Genomic DNA, 16,201 nt, shown 5'->3' on the forward strand with positions numbered 1-16,201 from the left:
GTGCTCTGCCACCCTCAACACAAAGAGGTTCTTCCTCATGTGGAGGTGGAACCTCTTGTGTTTTAGTTTATGGCTGTTGCTCCTCATCCTGTTGCTGGGCACCACCAAAAAGAGTCTGGAACAATCTTCTTGGCACCTGCCTTGGGGATATTTGTGTGGATTGATGAGATCTCCTCTCAGTTGTCTCTCCCCTAGACTGAACAGGCCCAGCTCCCACAGTCTCTCCTCATAAGAGATGCTCCAGACCCCTCATCATCCCTGTGGCCCCTCTGCTTCCCACAAAACAGGCAAATCAAGTCAGGAATTAGTGTGTCAAGCTCAGAGCTCGTGCAACGCAGCTGCTACAGGGAAGATGCCACCTGGGTCACTGGCTCTCCTGCTACTCCTCTCTAATGGCTTTGAGAAATACCTGAAACAACCTGAAGGCTTTAATCCCAGTTCTCAACATCTATCAGCTTCCCAGAAAGCAGATAAACATCCAAAGCAAAGAACTTTGCTAAATGGTGGCAACACCAACACAGGGACTCAATCTCTATCCAGCAGTTTCACACGGTCCCTCCACGAGGCAAGACAGACAAATCAGAGCAAGTCATGCAGCTTTTCAGCTTTGTTCACACAGAATATATACTGACCTTGAAGTTTGGAGAGAAATATCTGTTGGCTTTGTCTTTATTTGCTTTGTCTAGATCGTTTTTTGTTAATGTAAGGATTAAATATTCCTTATCATTATCTGAGCGCTCTGTACTGAAAATACCATCAAGTTCCTGATCTGCAACTAGACTTCCATTTTCTACTTTGTCTGAATTTTCATCCAGTCCTATGAAGAATGTATTTACCCAAAAGTGAAACATTTTGTCCTGGAGGAGGAAGAACACAAAAAACAAGCTTGCTTTAGTATTCACTAGTGGCACATTCATTAGACTAATATCATCATCATCTGGTCAGAAACAAATAGGTAATAACAGACAAAACTTGTTTGGACAACAGTACATCATTGGTTACATTGCATGCAAAGACATTTTCACTAAATCTCCTGCACAACACACAAAACTCTGCATTAATCAAGCTCAGTTTTAAGCAATCAAGCTTTCACAAGTCACTCCTTATCGAAAGTTGGGTTTACACCTACAATAAAAGTGGATGACAAGAAATTAAATAAGTCTTAAACTTGCAATCACAAGGCATAAACAGATTTTGTTTGCTTCACACCTTGCCAAGCAATTGCCAAACCTAACAGACAACCTGAGTAAACCAGCTCAGGTGAGTTAAACATTGATAACACAGAACAGTCTACCCCCCAACAGAAAGCTTTCCTTTATTTTTATACAGAAATAGCTGTAATTGAGCAAAACCAGCCTACAAACCCAGGACTCCTTTAGCAGTGGATTCATTACGGCTTTACTGAGGTGGTTCCTACCAGTCAGACCTTCGCTGACCAGTACTAAGAGAAGTCAGACTCAGTGTCTGCTGTCCTCCTGCTCAGCAGGAGGTTTTTAAGGAGGAGCTGAGGCAGGGATAGTTGAGGTATATCCAGCTTAGAAGAAGAACTTCACAGATGACCAGCAGGTACAAGCTTGGTTACCCACTCTGACACTGGCACAGCTATACCTCTACAAAGAGGCAAACCATCACTGTCTCAGTGATTTTGAAGGCTGCAGAACCAGCTGATATTGGCCAGAACATCACACACTCCCCACTCAGACTGGCAGGGGAGCGTCTCTCTCCCTGTGTGCTCAACAGGTTTTGCTCTTGGCTGGACAAGCTCTGAGGGTGATACACCCAGGAACTTCCCCTCAACAGCTCCATAGGATGCACTGAATGCCCTTGGTTTAGCTCTCCATCTCTTGCCCTTCTGCCAGTCAAGAGCTGATGTTTCCAAGATCAGCTGTGGTTGGCAGGCTGGTCCTACCTCACACATGAAGCATTTCTCCCTCTGAAGCTGAGCTGTATTTACTTGCTCCTCACAAAGGAACTCTGCCATTTGACTCTTGTTTGCAGTTTGGATCTTTTGCATGAAAACTCAAATCAATGACCAGTCTCCCCACAATGGTCAGTATTGCTGCATCCCTGCTGAATCTGCTGCTCCATTCCAGAACCTTAACTTACATTCACCTGCCTCAGAAATCAATAAAAATAAGTACACAAATCCTGGAAATTCAGAAGTGTCTGATCAACCAACTTCTACCTGCCTGCCTTCTCTACCAAAGGTCAGCAGACCCATTTCCAGTGTTTCAGGTAAAGCCTACAAAACCCCTTCCAGCTTGTGTGCATTTCTGTGAGCGCCTTAGAGACTCCCAGTCTGTAACAAAGGGCAGTGGCAGAGACAGAAGTCAAATAATTCAGGCAGAAACACTTCTGGAAGTTAAGAAGTTACCTACTTCACCACAGGCCTCACCAGCACCTTTGGGAATCAAGCTGACTTGTCAAATTTACATGCTGTAATTACAGTTGTGTTGGAAGCCTTTTTTCTGGGAACACTTTTGCCACTGGTGCAGGTCCTCAGTGCCACCTGTGTCACCTCCAGTGTGCAGCACACGGATGGAAAGTGGCTCAAAACAGTGGAAGGAAGCAGTGCCAAAGAAAACCAGGCCCCTGGATGTGAAGCAATGCCAGCAGAAGGCATGGGCTTGTCATGCCTCACCTTCAACTCCAGCATGGGGGGCAGAACCAGGAAGGATTTACTTGGCATTTGAGGGCCTGCCTGAACAAGCAACTGCAGGGACTCAGCTCCACAGACAGAGGCTGGAGAAGACAAGATAGATGACAAACTTCTTGCCAGACAGCTTTTAATCTGTTTTCCTTGGGATAAATTTCCAGAGGTCTTCAGGGACTCAAACTAAACAATACAACTCAGCTGAGCTGGTCATTTTTCCTTTTATCTCCATCCAGCTTTGTAAAGCATTGGGTTATTTTCCTTTCTTTCCCACTACAGTAACTTAATTAGCTTAATAAACTGAGTTCACGGGTCCTGGAACATGGCACAGCCACTCAAATTGAGGGAAGACTTGGTCAGGTTTTTTGGAATTAGCTCCTATGGGTGATAACAGTGTTGCTGTTTGCATTGAATAAACCTCCTTATTCAAAGTGAGGATTCAGCTAAAGCATCAGACTCCAAGATAATTCATGCAAGACAACGAAGAAAGATGATGTAATATAGGCCAAAGATAGGAATTTTTAAATTTTTAAAAATCAAGGCATGAACTGAATTTGGGCTTTATATAGCAAATCAAAATAGCAGACCAAGTGCTCACATAAGACAATTTAATGAATAGGCTTCTGAAAAAGAGTATTGGAAACTGTTTTTCAATGTGTTTTGCTGCACTTCCAGTTACATCACAGACATCTGTCTTAAAAAAAAATAAAAATCGCAGCTGTACTTCTTCCATAACCAAATCTGTACCATAAAATCTACCAAAAAAAGCTGATTTAATCTCCCTATTGTGACACACAGGACTACTCCTACCTCGTGCAGCTTCTCAGCTCTCACTGACAGAAAAACATTCTTCACTCCAGAGCTGGGACCTGCCTCTAACTGCAGGCTGAGATCCAACCCAAGATCATTTAAGCCATCAGTTAGGAGTTCCTATCTCCTCCTGAGAGTTTACTTTGCAGAGAGATCTACAAGCCCTTCCCGTCACTCTGCAGCAAACCAAGGGGTTTGGAGATGCTGTCCAAGACATGGAGATCCTGTTTTAGCCTGTTCCAGGCTGGCCTCAGCCTTCCCACAGTCATGGCTGAGGGAACTTCTTGTACCATTTTCAGATCAACAGTTCAAGTCTTCTGACATTTTCAGAGTTCATTCTTCAGTGTTTGCCAAACAGCAACTGCCCAAAAATCTCCTTGAACTATGAAGCAGAACTTCTCATCTCCAGACTGGAGAGCTGAAACACAACTGCTCTAACAATGCTGTCAGCCCTGCCCACGCTGGAGACTGGCACTAAAACACCACTGACTCCTACAAAGTAAACCCACAGCAGCATTTCCCTCTCATCTGTACTGGGAGGACTCCTGAAAAAGGTCTCCTTCACCCCCAGGCTCTGGAGGCAGGAAGATTAGAAGATCTTCTGTATTATTTTTAAACAGATTCTCATTGAACCAAGTGATCTAAGGATACTCTGAAATACTTAAAAATTATCATGTCAGCATCAATAACTGGAAGAAAAAAGGCTCTGCATAGATACATGGAAGCAAACCTAGAGAGACTATGGCAGCAGTCTGAGATGGAAGAACAGTCAAGCTACAAGGCAGGACAACAAAAAGCCATGTTCCAAAAAAAAATCCCCCAGATTGCTAAATTCTATCCATCAGAAATTCATACACAATAATTGTACTGGAGCCCCAAGCCATTTTGTTCTCATGTGGGCATGCATTTCATTCTTGAAAGGAAGTAGCTACATCACACTGAAGAAATGGTCTGAGAATAAAGTAAACAACTTGATTAGACAAGAAAAGACCAAAAGCTCTGGACTTCCTAACTGATGCCAGGTGGCAGAGACTGTGGAAGAGCTGAAAGAGGGAAACTTTTCCAAAGCAGTCACCCCCTTACCAACAATCCTTTGGCTGAGATCAGCCCTCAACAGCCACCAAAATTAACTTTTGCCATTAAAAGGCAGGACATGTGGCTGTTTTAAGTTTCACACTGTCTCTGCAACACTAGGTGCTTAAGGTCCCTTGGTTGTTCCAGTTTGATTTGGTTTCTGCATAATAATTTATCCAAAAAGAGCTTGATCAAACTTCAGGAGGACCCTCCCAACTAGAGAGCTCTGCAGGTAATGCTGCTACTCTCCAAAGGATTAAGAACTTTGGAAGCAAGTAGTGCTGAGGGAATCTGGGGCACTTCAGCTGAGGTCAGTGTTGTCAAACACCAACCCAGGCCCAGCAGGAGGACACAAAAGTTTTCTTTCTCTCCAGAGGCTGAGACACAGCCATTCCCCGGCCTGAGGCTCAGAATGGATCAGGAATAACACTTTTAATTGATCTTATTAGTTTTTTTATTATATTAAAGTTAAAATGCAGACTGGTAAATATGGGATGTCTTTTAAGACTTGCACAGCTACCCATAAATCGGCTAACAGAAAACATGGGAAGGACAAGAACCAGAGACAGGCAACAGACTTGGAATTCCACCTTTCATAAACCTGGTGACTAAGCCAGAACCTCTGGAAGATAAGATCCTGTTATCCCTAATTATACTGCTCCTCATGAATCAGGTGATCCCTGCAGAGAGGTGAGCTTTGGAACACAAGTCTCCCCACTGGAAGGCCCTCACTTTGGGGGTTTTGAGTAAAAGCTGTGCAGTCAGTTGATCTAGAAAAGGAACAGGCAGAGAAGTGAAACACTTGGACAGAGAAATGTGTACAACTTTGAGCCAAGGTAGGTTTTTCTGTCACCAATATTCACCTTTGCCCTGTTCCCACCTTTTCATGTAACAAGCTGTCAAAGGACCATGTGGAAGGATCTGCTCCTGCCTGTGTTTCCAGCAGAGCTGAGAGAGGTGATCTTACCAGAACTGGGGAACATCTCACACCTACTTCCTTCTAGCCTCCATTGGTACTGAAAGTTGAGGCAATCAGATACTCAGTTCAACAGATTGTCAAGGTGGATTCTTTACTGTCTGGTGAAGGGTTTCTATCTCAAAAAAGTCTGCAGGTGTGAAAAGAAGAGCTTTCACCACTTCTTGGCCCTAACAGGCCAAGAACACTGAGAAAAGGACCACCTCTGCATTACCTGTAACCCACAGAACCCAAACAGTCCTGGTGCTTGGTAAGAATACACAAAAAAGAAAAAAAATACATCAACCAGCTCCTCAGAAACTACAAAGGGACTCTTAAGAAATGAAACCACAGTCTTTGACACTGAAATGAAAGTTCGGCCCAGTAACACTCCTGCTGTGGGGTTCTGAAGCTTTACATGCTCTTGAAGACCAAATTTACACTGCAGAAATGGTGTGTGCTCACCAGGAGCCCCAGTTTCTGCTGTCACTGGATCTCAGTGCTCTCTCCAGGGGTAAAACAAACACAGGAGTGTGTTCCTGAGGCCACAGGGCCCAGATCCAGCAGCTGACCCGCACACTGGGATTTCTGGGGTGGGCAGGGCAGCACAATGCTCCCTATAATGCCTGTTTGCAATCCATGTGCTACTGGAGATGGTAAAAACCCAGCAAATTCACAGTCCAGATAGGACAGAGTGCAGATAAAACAGGGCCTTGTCTCAGATGTTTGGGTTTTGTATTATCTCCTCCCTGCATCCCTCATGTCTAGCCCACAGTACCAATCTGGGTGCTTCTGTTCCCAAAAGTGGCTGCTCTGTGTTGCTGTTTGAAATGCCAATAATCTTAATGTTGACTTGAAAGCAGAATTTCTACTTTTCAAAAGCTTTGTTTTACAGACACTGTATTGCATACAGCTACACTGACCAAACAAAACACCTCATTAAACAGAAAACAGTCCCACTGAGAAAGTTTCAAAACTTTTGCAGACATCAGCACACAGATTAAACTTGTTAACAACACCTGGTACCTGAACAAGCCCACAAAACAGTGTGCATGTGTATTTACACACAGCTAGTAGGTACAACCTGCATGCTCAGTTTTAAGAGACTTATCACTTGTGTTTTATCTCCCAATCCACTCCAAGATTTCTTATTTTTAGGCCCTGCCTGTATACAGAACTCACTCACTGGATGCTCTCAAGTTTTAGAACCTCCATTAAACCATGAGTAACTACTGATGAAGAACTTTAAGCAGCAAGTACAAAGGCAGCCTTTAATCAACATGGTCTCAATCCTCACCTTTCACTCTGGTAGATGCAAACTAGTACCACAAGCACCAGAACTAATGAACCCCAGAGAGGAGCCATTCAGCTTTAAGAACTTGGTTTCAAAATAAGTTCTAGATGAATTTCTTTCCACAGCTGATAAAATCCTCAGGGCTGAGTGAATTCTCTAAAGTGGAGGCACTGCAGCCAGGAACAGAGAGGTGGTTGAAGAGACTGCAGAGATACTTTTACCGAGTGCGTAGGAACTTAATTATCTCAGAAATTCAACTACATCTGACAGATGGGTAGGAATCAGCCAAAAGCACAGACAGGATCTTCTGTGCCTGCTCAAAACCTTAGGAAAATTTAGTGAAGAAAACAGCTGGAGTTAACTTGCTCAGTATGCAAGTCTATTTTTAGGCTGAGAATGTTTCTTCCTCAATTAGATTACTCACTACTACCCAAACGACTGCAATACGTATCCAGGATCATTTTTACCCAACCTTTGTACTTAATCTCACCAGCTCTCCAAACACCCAGCTTTCCTTCTGTGGTGGATCCACTCCTTGGGAAAACTCTAAGGATTAAAGAATCAAAGAACTAAACACTGTGATTACACATCCTTGAAGAAGAACCAGAGTACCAGCCCTGCATCAGGCTCGACACCATTTTCCAGAAAAAGCAAGGAAACCAACCTTTTTCAACATCTTGTTCTGTTTGTGGAAGAATTCCACTTTGATATCACCGCATACGGGCAGAGGTTGAGGGAATTCAAAGTACATGTACTTGTCTTCACGTCTCGAGGGTCCTGAAGGGGAGGTGAATATCTTTACCTTGAGCTGGTACACCACAAACTGAGGATCTGCATGGCAAAACAGAGTGTCACTTTGTAAGAAATGCCTCCAAAGTGTCAAAAAGCACAATATTAGCAGCAGAATCATGATATTTTCAAAGTTCAATAAATATCTTTTAAGTGTTAAGCACCATAGGGCATCAAACTTTTCTAGAGGCTACTGCAAACAACAGATTTCTGTCCTTCATGGCAATACTTTCAGGCAACCAGAGCTCCTAGGAAGTTGTTTTCAATATAGTAAGAAGTGACAACTACTTGATGTTCTTTGTGTGCTGCCTCCCCACGCTACATCACATGGATCTGAGGGGTTTTATTCTCCCTCATCTCTTCTTCCAATTGTAGAGTGGGTGGTCATGCCAGCACAAACTTCTACTCTTACACAAACACAACTGTTAAACAAACAAAACCAAGGATAGAATCGAACATTAAGATACAAAACCAACCAGCACCGACTTGGTCTTGTATGTATCACCAGCACCAAAGAAGTGCCACAGCAGAACTCCCAAATTAAATCTGCAGGGGTAACAGGGACATTATCAGAGGCTTTTAGTGCAGTCCAAGCAAGGTTTCTTTGGAAACTGCCAGACACCCCTGCAGAGCTGTGGGAATCCCTATGGAGCACATCCACATTATCCTGCTGAACGGCCCAGCTGTGAAACTGGTACAGACTCAGAGAGACACGGAATGGTTTGGGCTGGAAGGGACCTAAAAGCTCATCCCGTTCCACCCCCTGCCATGGGCAGGGACACCTTCCACTAGCCCAGGTTGCTCCAGGCCCCGTCCAACCTGGCCTTGGACACTTCCAGGGATCCAGGGGCAGCCACAGTTTCCCTGGGCAACCTGTGCCAGGGCCTCCCATCCTTCCAGGGAAGAATTTCATCCATATTTCCAACCTAAGTTTCCCCTCTGCCAGTGTCAAGCCCTTCTCCCTTGTACTATCACCACAGTTCCTGATAAGAGTCTTCCTCTGGCTTCCCTGCAGGTCCTGGAAGGTGCTGTGAGGTCTCCACACCGTATTCTCTTCTCCAGGCTCAAACAGCCCCAACTCTCTCACCTTATCTCCCTCAAATCCTCAGAGCTGTGAAACCCTGTCATCCTTTCATTTTGCCTGAGAGGCACAACCCTTCTTGGTCAGTGACTTTAGAACAGCAGAATGATAACCAGGAAGTCAGATTTGAAGATACTGTGTTCAATGTAAAATTCCTCCCATCACAGTCGATAATGCAGCTAAAGAAACAACACAGCCCACGGGTTTCACGTTCTGAAAAAATCACTGAAAACTCCAGAGAAACTTAAAATATTGCAGCAGACAAAGATGCTGAAGTTGATAGTTCATCTGTCTTCTCAGGTGCTTAGCAAATCTGTTGTTCATCCCATGAAAACAGCACACCGAGAGCCTGCCATGGACACCCAAGTCAATGCTCACATGAGTGATTCAGACTTGTAGCTTCATTTGGCAAGTACAGCACAGTTTATCCAAAACATTAAATAAGTGGTAATTGCAGAAATCTGTAACCTCCACACCTCTCCCCTAGAGGCAGAGGTTTTTTGGCAGAGGCTCCTCCCTTCCTCCTCCTCAGCCCAGCCTGACAAGTTGCTTGATTGTTTCTTCTGTGTGTTACGTGTTCAGGTAGTGTCTCACAACAATATTAACAGGGCCCATTTTAATCAAAGCCACAGGAGGCACTGGAATTAATTACACATTGCTGTAATCCCCATAGCAAAACCACCAGAAAGATTTTTTTCCACCACCAAAAAAATGAACACGCAGCACTAGGCAGTTACTGCCTTGTCACGCAGCCCACAGGACAGCAGAGTTTGTATTTATATTACAGAGCTTCAAGAAATCTGCTGTTCCTCCCTAACACAGTGTACCAGCAGATCAGGTTAATCATTTACAGGTGTATTCCAGGCTTTAGAAGCCTCCACATAAAGAAAAGTTTATTCCAGAGTTAATTAGATATTTACCCAGTTGAACTGATTCATTTATTTTTTTAAACATCATGGGGAGAATGATGTTGTTGCATTTGAAGCCAACACACCATTAAGCAAATGTTTTGCAGCAATTCATGTTTCCCAAGAGTTGCTGTATTTTAAAAAAAGGAGGCTTTTTATAAAAGTAAGGAGCAAATATTGAAATATAAATATATTGGATGGTGGGGTCACCATCCCTGGGCGTGTTCAAGGAACGTGGCACTCGGTGCTCTGCTCTGGTTGACAAGGTGGTGATGGGTCAGAGGTTGGACTCCATGGTCTTGGAGGTCTTTTCCAACCTAACTGACTCTGTATATGGCATCACTGATCTTCAAACCATCAAACACTTCCCAGTTTCAACTGCAGTAAAACAATCCTGAGTCCCTCCCAGACCTCAAGTTACCACACCTGGGAGGATCCCAGCGGACAGACCACACTAACCCAGCAGATTATGGAAGGTGAGGGGTGTAAATGTGACCTTCTCCACGGAGGTGTGCAGCTCTTGGCGCCATCACCACGCTCAAGGCCCACGTTTCCCACCGGGGGCCGGGTACTTACTGCAAGTTCCGCTGCTGAACATGGGAATTGTTTCAAACATCATCTTGTGGAACAGCAGTGCCACTGGTCTGTAATCCAGGTGATTCTTTAACAGGTAGCTATAGTAGTACACGTAGCGTCTCTGACTGGGAATTGTCACTCCCTAAACAGAGGGAAAACAAGCATCAGAAACCACCCTGACCATTCATCAGCATCACTGAGAGAGCTCCTGCCCCGCTCCTCAGATACCCCTGAGGGCAAAGAAACCACCAAGGAACAGGGAAATCATCAGCAACCAGTCTCCAGCAACAAGCAGGGCACTGGTTTTCCAGTAACTTTAGTACATCCTAGAGGGCTGGAGCCCTTCTGCCCTGAGGAAAGGCTGGGAGAATTGGGATTGTTCAGACTGGACAAGAGAAGGCTCTGAGGTCACCTAACTGTGGCCTTGCAGGATCTGAAGGGAGATGACAGGAAAGATGGAGAGAGACTACTGACAAGGGCCTGGGATGACAGGACAAGGGGGAATGGCTTCCCACTGACCAGAGAGTGGGATTAGACCGGATATTGGGAAGGAATCCTTCACTGGGAGGGTGGGGAGGCCCTGGCACAGGTTGCCCAGAGAAGCTGTGGCTGCCCCATCCCTGCAAGTGTCCAAGGCAAGGTTGGATGGGGCTGGAACTTAAATGAGCTTCAAGGTCCCTTCCAACCCAAACCATTCCATGATTCTGTGCTCTCCCAACATCCACCTCCAGTAACGAGGCAAAGAATGCAGATTTTTCCCATCTCTTAAAAACAAACCCTGCAGACACCCTGAGGGTCATGCTCCTGCTTTTTTTGGAGGGGGCAGTGTGAGGTGTTAAGCAGGAGGTGCCTTGAACATACTCTAATTTTTAAGCACCACTAGAGGAATTACATTTTGACAGCAGTTTAAGTCAAAAGATTCTGATGTTTACTAATATCACCGTACTCAAGACAGATGCTGCCTTCTAACGTTCCTCTGAAATGTTTTCCCCCAAAAAAGCCGGGAAGTTTCATTACAATAGACCCTACAGCCCAAAGTGTGCAATGAAAGACTTCAGTTGTTACAACTCTAAAGTAAATATTTGCATTGAGAGCATACAACCTACAAATGTTTTCATTACTGATTTTCAATCATCTTAAAGCTTTGAGTAAGGGAACAGTTTTAAAGCTCTTACAGCTAATATTTTCAAGCAAAAGTGAGAAAGATGAAAAATTATTTCATTTCCCAGAAAATTCCTTACATTTATAATAACCTGTATTACATACAATGGCATCAGTAAGTAAATTTTCTGATTAAAACTAGGTGGGATTACAATAAACAAAAATAAGCAAAAGGTTTTCATACATGAGTCTGTGAGCATTTTGGTCACAAAACCTACCCCAAGCTATTTCTACAAGCTCTTAAGTTTCACCTGCTTCACCTCACAGCAGCCATAAGCTTAGAGTGGCCAGAGTACTTTCAATTTAGCAAATCTCTATTCTGCACACATGAAAATAGTCACTTCCTGCCATTATTAAAAAAAAAAATGTTGATAATTATGTCTCCTTATCACTTCAGCTGCTTCTAGATTACACAAAAGACCTTTCCCTGCAGCACTTGTACAATGACCTTCCTAAGCCTTCTACATTGCCCGTGGTTTTGGCTCAGATGTCCTCAGGAGTTATCACACCCACTTCTTAAGGGAGCTTTCACCCTTGCTTTCCTGGGCTCTGAGCACAGCCCAGGCTCAGAGCAGAGCAGCAGAGTTTGCCAACGCTGCCAAGCAGAAGAAAACCACGCAGGTCAGAAGACAAACCTCTCTGCTCACTGCTTCCTCCTGTCCTGAAGGATGTGTCCTACACAGAAACCCCAGCACCCCACCAGAACAACCAAGGCTGGGACCAGAGCTAAGGGAGCACAGTCACGTTCACAGTTCTTGTCAATCCCAAAGCAAATCCACTTCTTGTCCAACAAGGCAGTTTTAGCCCTCCAGCCAAAGAGATTTACTCCCTGAAGACACAGCCTTTCCTGTTAGACACCCCAAGAACCAGGCACAGTGAAGCAAAACTCAGAGTTCTCCATTTCCAAAGGTCTGAATTCCAAGTAGAACATTTTCATAACAAGAGTTACAATCAACCCCTGCTCACTTTTACTCCAGGAGAATAAGGACAGGGAAGTAGTTCAAGTATGTTCTCCTTGAGAAGCTGGTATTTCCCATCTATCACCACCACCATTTTTAAATGGATGTCAGATAAGCTTCTCTAATTCTTCAAAAACTGTCAGGTGCTACTCCTGGTTCTGCTCTCAATGTAGCACAGGCAGTATCATGAAGAACAAACATTTTTGGAAGTAATACTCCCACATTCACTTCAATAACATGCTCTACTGGGAGAGTAAAGCTGCAGCCTCACACTGGGCTTGGGGCATGAGGTTTAGCAGAGGTTGTCACCTGAGCACATCCAACAAACAGAAATCACAAGTGCTGAGCTCTGCCATCAGCCATGGGATCCCTGCCCTGCTCACAGAGTCATTCTGAGACTTCCTCACACAAAAGAATTGGTGTGCATTTCCTGTTCAGTTATACCACTGCCACAGAATCACAGAGTGCTTTGGCTTGGAAGGGACCTTAAAGATCATCCAGTTCCACCCCCTGCCATGGGCAGGGACACCTCCCACTAGCCCAGGTTGTTCCAAGCCCCGTTCAACCTGGCCTTGGACACTTCCAGGGATGAGGCAGGCACAGCTTCTCTGGGCAACCTGTGCCAGGGCCTCCCCACCCTCACAGGGAAGGATTTCTTCCCAATATCCCACCTAACCCTTCCCTCTGGCAGTTTGAACCCATTCCCCCTTGTCCTGTCACTCCAAGGCCTTGCAATGAGCCTCTCTCCATGTTTCTTGCAGGCTCCCTTCAGGTCCTGGAAGGTCACAATTAAGTCACCCCGAAGCTTTTCTTCTCCAGGCTGAACAATCCCAGTTTTCTCAGCCTTTCCTCATAGGAAAGCTCTTAGGAGTCATTCTTGAAAATACAACAATATAATAGTCAAACAATGCTCCTGAATGGATCATCTCCAGCTCCAGCCCCACTTGTTCCCAGCTGATACCTGTCCATTGTCCACACTGTGCTTCTTTCCAAGCCTAATCCTCACCATACAACCCATCAAGGCAGCAGCAATCAATACTTTCTAATCTTCACCATTCCCTTCTTCTGAAAAAGTTTCCCCCACTACACGAGTTAGAGAAGTCAAAAGAGGCAGCTTATCCAGGCAATAAAAAACAACCCCCACGGCAGGTTTTGGTCCCAGTCTTTTTGTAGACTCAGTTTTGCAACCTCTTAATTCCCCAGGACAGCACAACTCTCGGCCTCACCTACAAGAGCTCTCACTGGATGGTGCAAAGGCCTCCCTGAAGCTGCTTTTCCCAGCAGGCACTTGGGAAAAGCCTGTTCCAGAAGTCTGAGAGCTCGTTCCCTTGGCCAATTAGTCACACTTCCTCCTGCAATCAGACTCACACTTCCTGCCAGCACCGACTGAACCCTCCAAGAATCACTCTGCCATGAACATTAATGGCAACAGTGATTTGAGCTGGGCTGTTCTCAGCAGCTACATGCAATGTGTGTGCCTTGTTCTTGCTTTAAACCAAGAAAATTTGGTGCCTGATTAAAGCCAGTTTTCCTTCATCATACATAGGTTGCTCTGGAAAAATAAACTAAAAAGAAAGAGAAGAGGCATTTGCTCATCCTTAGATGCAAACAGCTCTTTTGATGCCTCATTTGCTTCGAATTCAGGAAGTCAGTTATATAAAGGTGTGGTGAAAGAGCAAATCAGAGAGCAGCACTTGACATATAACACTGAAATATGGGTCACAAGGGAGGAAAAGGCTTCCAGAACCTGCACTGGAATACCTGTTTATAAACACTATTTGAAGGATTATGTGAATCAAATGCTGCCCACTGGCCACATCAAGATAACCATGCTCAAGTGGAGCTGGGAAGGAGGGGGGGAGCAAAGATCAACTCTTCCAGTAGAGACATCAAAACCAAAACAAAGTGCTGGTTACAGACAGTATTTAGAGTAAAGCTAAACAAGGCTCTCACTATTCCTGCTTACTAAGGTTCCCTTATCTCCAAGTTGCCCAAGGTATCACTGGGGTACTGATGAACACCCAGCTGCCCTTATCCCACTACACTGATGTGCAGGAATACAACCTTTTTTCCAAGAGGGAAACTGAGGCACGACACCCTTTTTACCCTGCATTTCTTCAGCTTTGTGGTTTTCAGGCTGCTTTATCCAGCTCTTGAGATAACCCTCATCAGCAGGAGGAATCTACTGTGTTTATTCACACCACTCATCCCTAGGCATGGACTGTCACCAAAAGCCTCAAAGTTCTGATGGGAGACCTTGACAGCACCTCTGCTCTGGTGTTACACCACAACCAACTCAGCGGACCAAGGAATAACAGCTCCACCTTGCCCAGGGAGCAAACTAAGGAGCTACTTGCTCCTTCCAGTGAATTAACAGCCAAATCCTACAATTCCTCACGTGCCACTTCTGTTCTCAAGAGCCTTCAGACATGAAGCTCTGCTTTTCAGAGGTCTTCACACTGTGAAATTAAGACTTTGTGCAAACATTACAGGAACAGAGAGAGCTCTGTACTTGAGGAGATGGAACAACTGCCCTGCTGGGATGATCCCTTTGGGATGCTCAACCAACATACTCAAGGAAATGATGAAAGATGAGCAGGGAAGCTTGTTCAAGTGACCTTGCAATTCACAACTTATTATCTTTGGAGAAGATTTCAAATAAGGAGGTTAAATTCCCATTAGTGAGGGATAACAAGGCCAGAAAAGTCCTTAACTACCCTTCTATTGAAAAGGGGCATCCAACAACATGCCAGTATATTCCTATAGTAGGGATATTCAACTGTAATGCCTACACATCTCCAAACAACACCACAGAAGTCAAAAGAACCTGAGGAGATGAACAGCTCATCCATTCAGGCAAAACAAGCTGGAATAATCCTCTTATTTGGGGCAAAAATGCTGAACGAGAAAGTTCCCTCATGGACTGTCCACCTGATGTAACACACAGCAGAACTCTGTTGAAAGAGCTATTTAGAATAGACTGTCCAGGTCTTCTTGAACAGGAGATGGAAAAACCAGGCTGTGTTAGTGTTGTGACTAGTTGCTGCTACTGCTTAGGAAAGCTTTTTCATTTATAACTGCACTGATCTGCTAACATTAAAGCTAAATCAAACCAGATATCACAACTGATGGGAAGTATTTTTCTTTAAGGGTTGGAGTATCAAAATGATCTCAAGGAGGAAAAGCAGCAAGTTACAGGGAGGGGAACAGAAGAACAGGGAGTATCTCACCTTCTTGTCTCTGGTCCTTACTTCCCCATAGAAATCTAGGGCTTCTTGAGCCTTTAAAAACTTGCCTCGATGCAACAAATATGCACAAATCATTACACCAGTTCGTCCCTTTCCAGCTTTACAGTGGATTGCTGCAACATGATTGTCATCTTCACTCAGCCACTGGTCAAGGTCTTCACAAAAAGGTTTGATGAGCTCCAGCTGTGGTGGGTTATGGTCTTCAAAAGGGTACTGTGCAACTGCAAGGAGAAGGAGGAATTCATCAGAATGTCAAAGGGGAATGCAGCGAGCTCAGACAGAGCAACTCTGTGACAAACATGTAAAAATTAACTTATTAAGTAACCCCTCCCCCCAATTTACATATAGGTATCTATTTTTTATTCTAATATTAGTCAGTATATTATAAGCACTGCAGACGTTTCTCTAGTAATCCATAAGAATCCTGCTCCATGAAGCAACTATTTCACACCTCTATTGAAAAGAGTGGCACAGGCTCTGCAACAGGAATCTTCTAGAATTTCAGAGCGTGCTGGCACAAAGAATAGCCTTGTGGAAACCCATTACTCCAGCAATAATTAAACTACCTGCTGAGAGAGAATAGGGCCAGACCTCAGTCACTGGGCAGGCAACAGGAATTTTGCTGAAAAATAACTGAGCACAGTTGGGTCTGCATTGGGAACAAACTCTCAAAGGTGCTTTGAAACAAAAACC

The 16,201-nt window shown here is 44.5% G+C and overlaps 1 protein-coding gene across 1 annotated transcript in view; it reads right to left on the reverse strand.

Moving 5' to 3' along the window:
* The window catches only part of PTEN (phosphatase and tensin homolog), a 46,781-nt gene that overhangs the window by 3,885 nt on the left and 26,695 nt on the right, over window positions 1-16,201 (reverse strand). The window contains exons 5-8 of the mRNA XM_017832689.1: window positions 15,491-15,729; window positions 10,141-10,282; window positions 7,451-7,617; window positions 633-857 (exon numbers count right to left, since the gene is read on the reverse strand). Of these exons, the coding sequence (XP_017688178.1) occupies window positions 633-857; window positions 7,451-7,617; window positions 10,141-10,282; window positions 15,491-15,729 (773 nt within the window). The remainder of the gene's footprint in view (window positions 1-632; window positions 858-7,450; window positions 7,618-10,140; window positions 10,283-15,490; window positions 15,730-16,201) is intronic.

The sequence above is a fragment of the Lepidothrix coronata genome, unplaced genomic scaffold (assembly GCF_001604755.1).
Source record: "Lepidothrix coronata isolate B3197 unplaced genomic scaffold, Lepidothrix_coronata-1.0 Scaffold204, whole genome shotgun sequence".
In the NCBI taxonomy this organism is placed as follows: domain Eukaryota; kingdom Metazoa; phylum Chordata; class Aves; order Passeriformes; family Pipridae; genus Lepidothrix; species Lepidothrix coronata.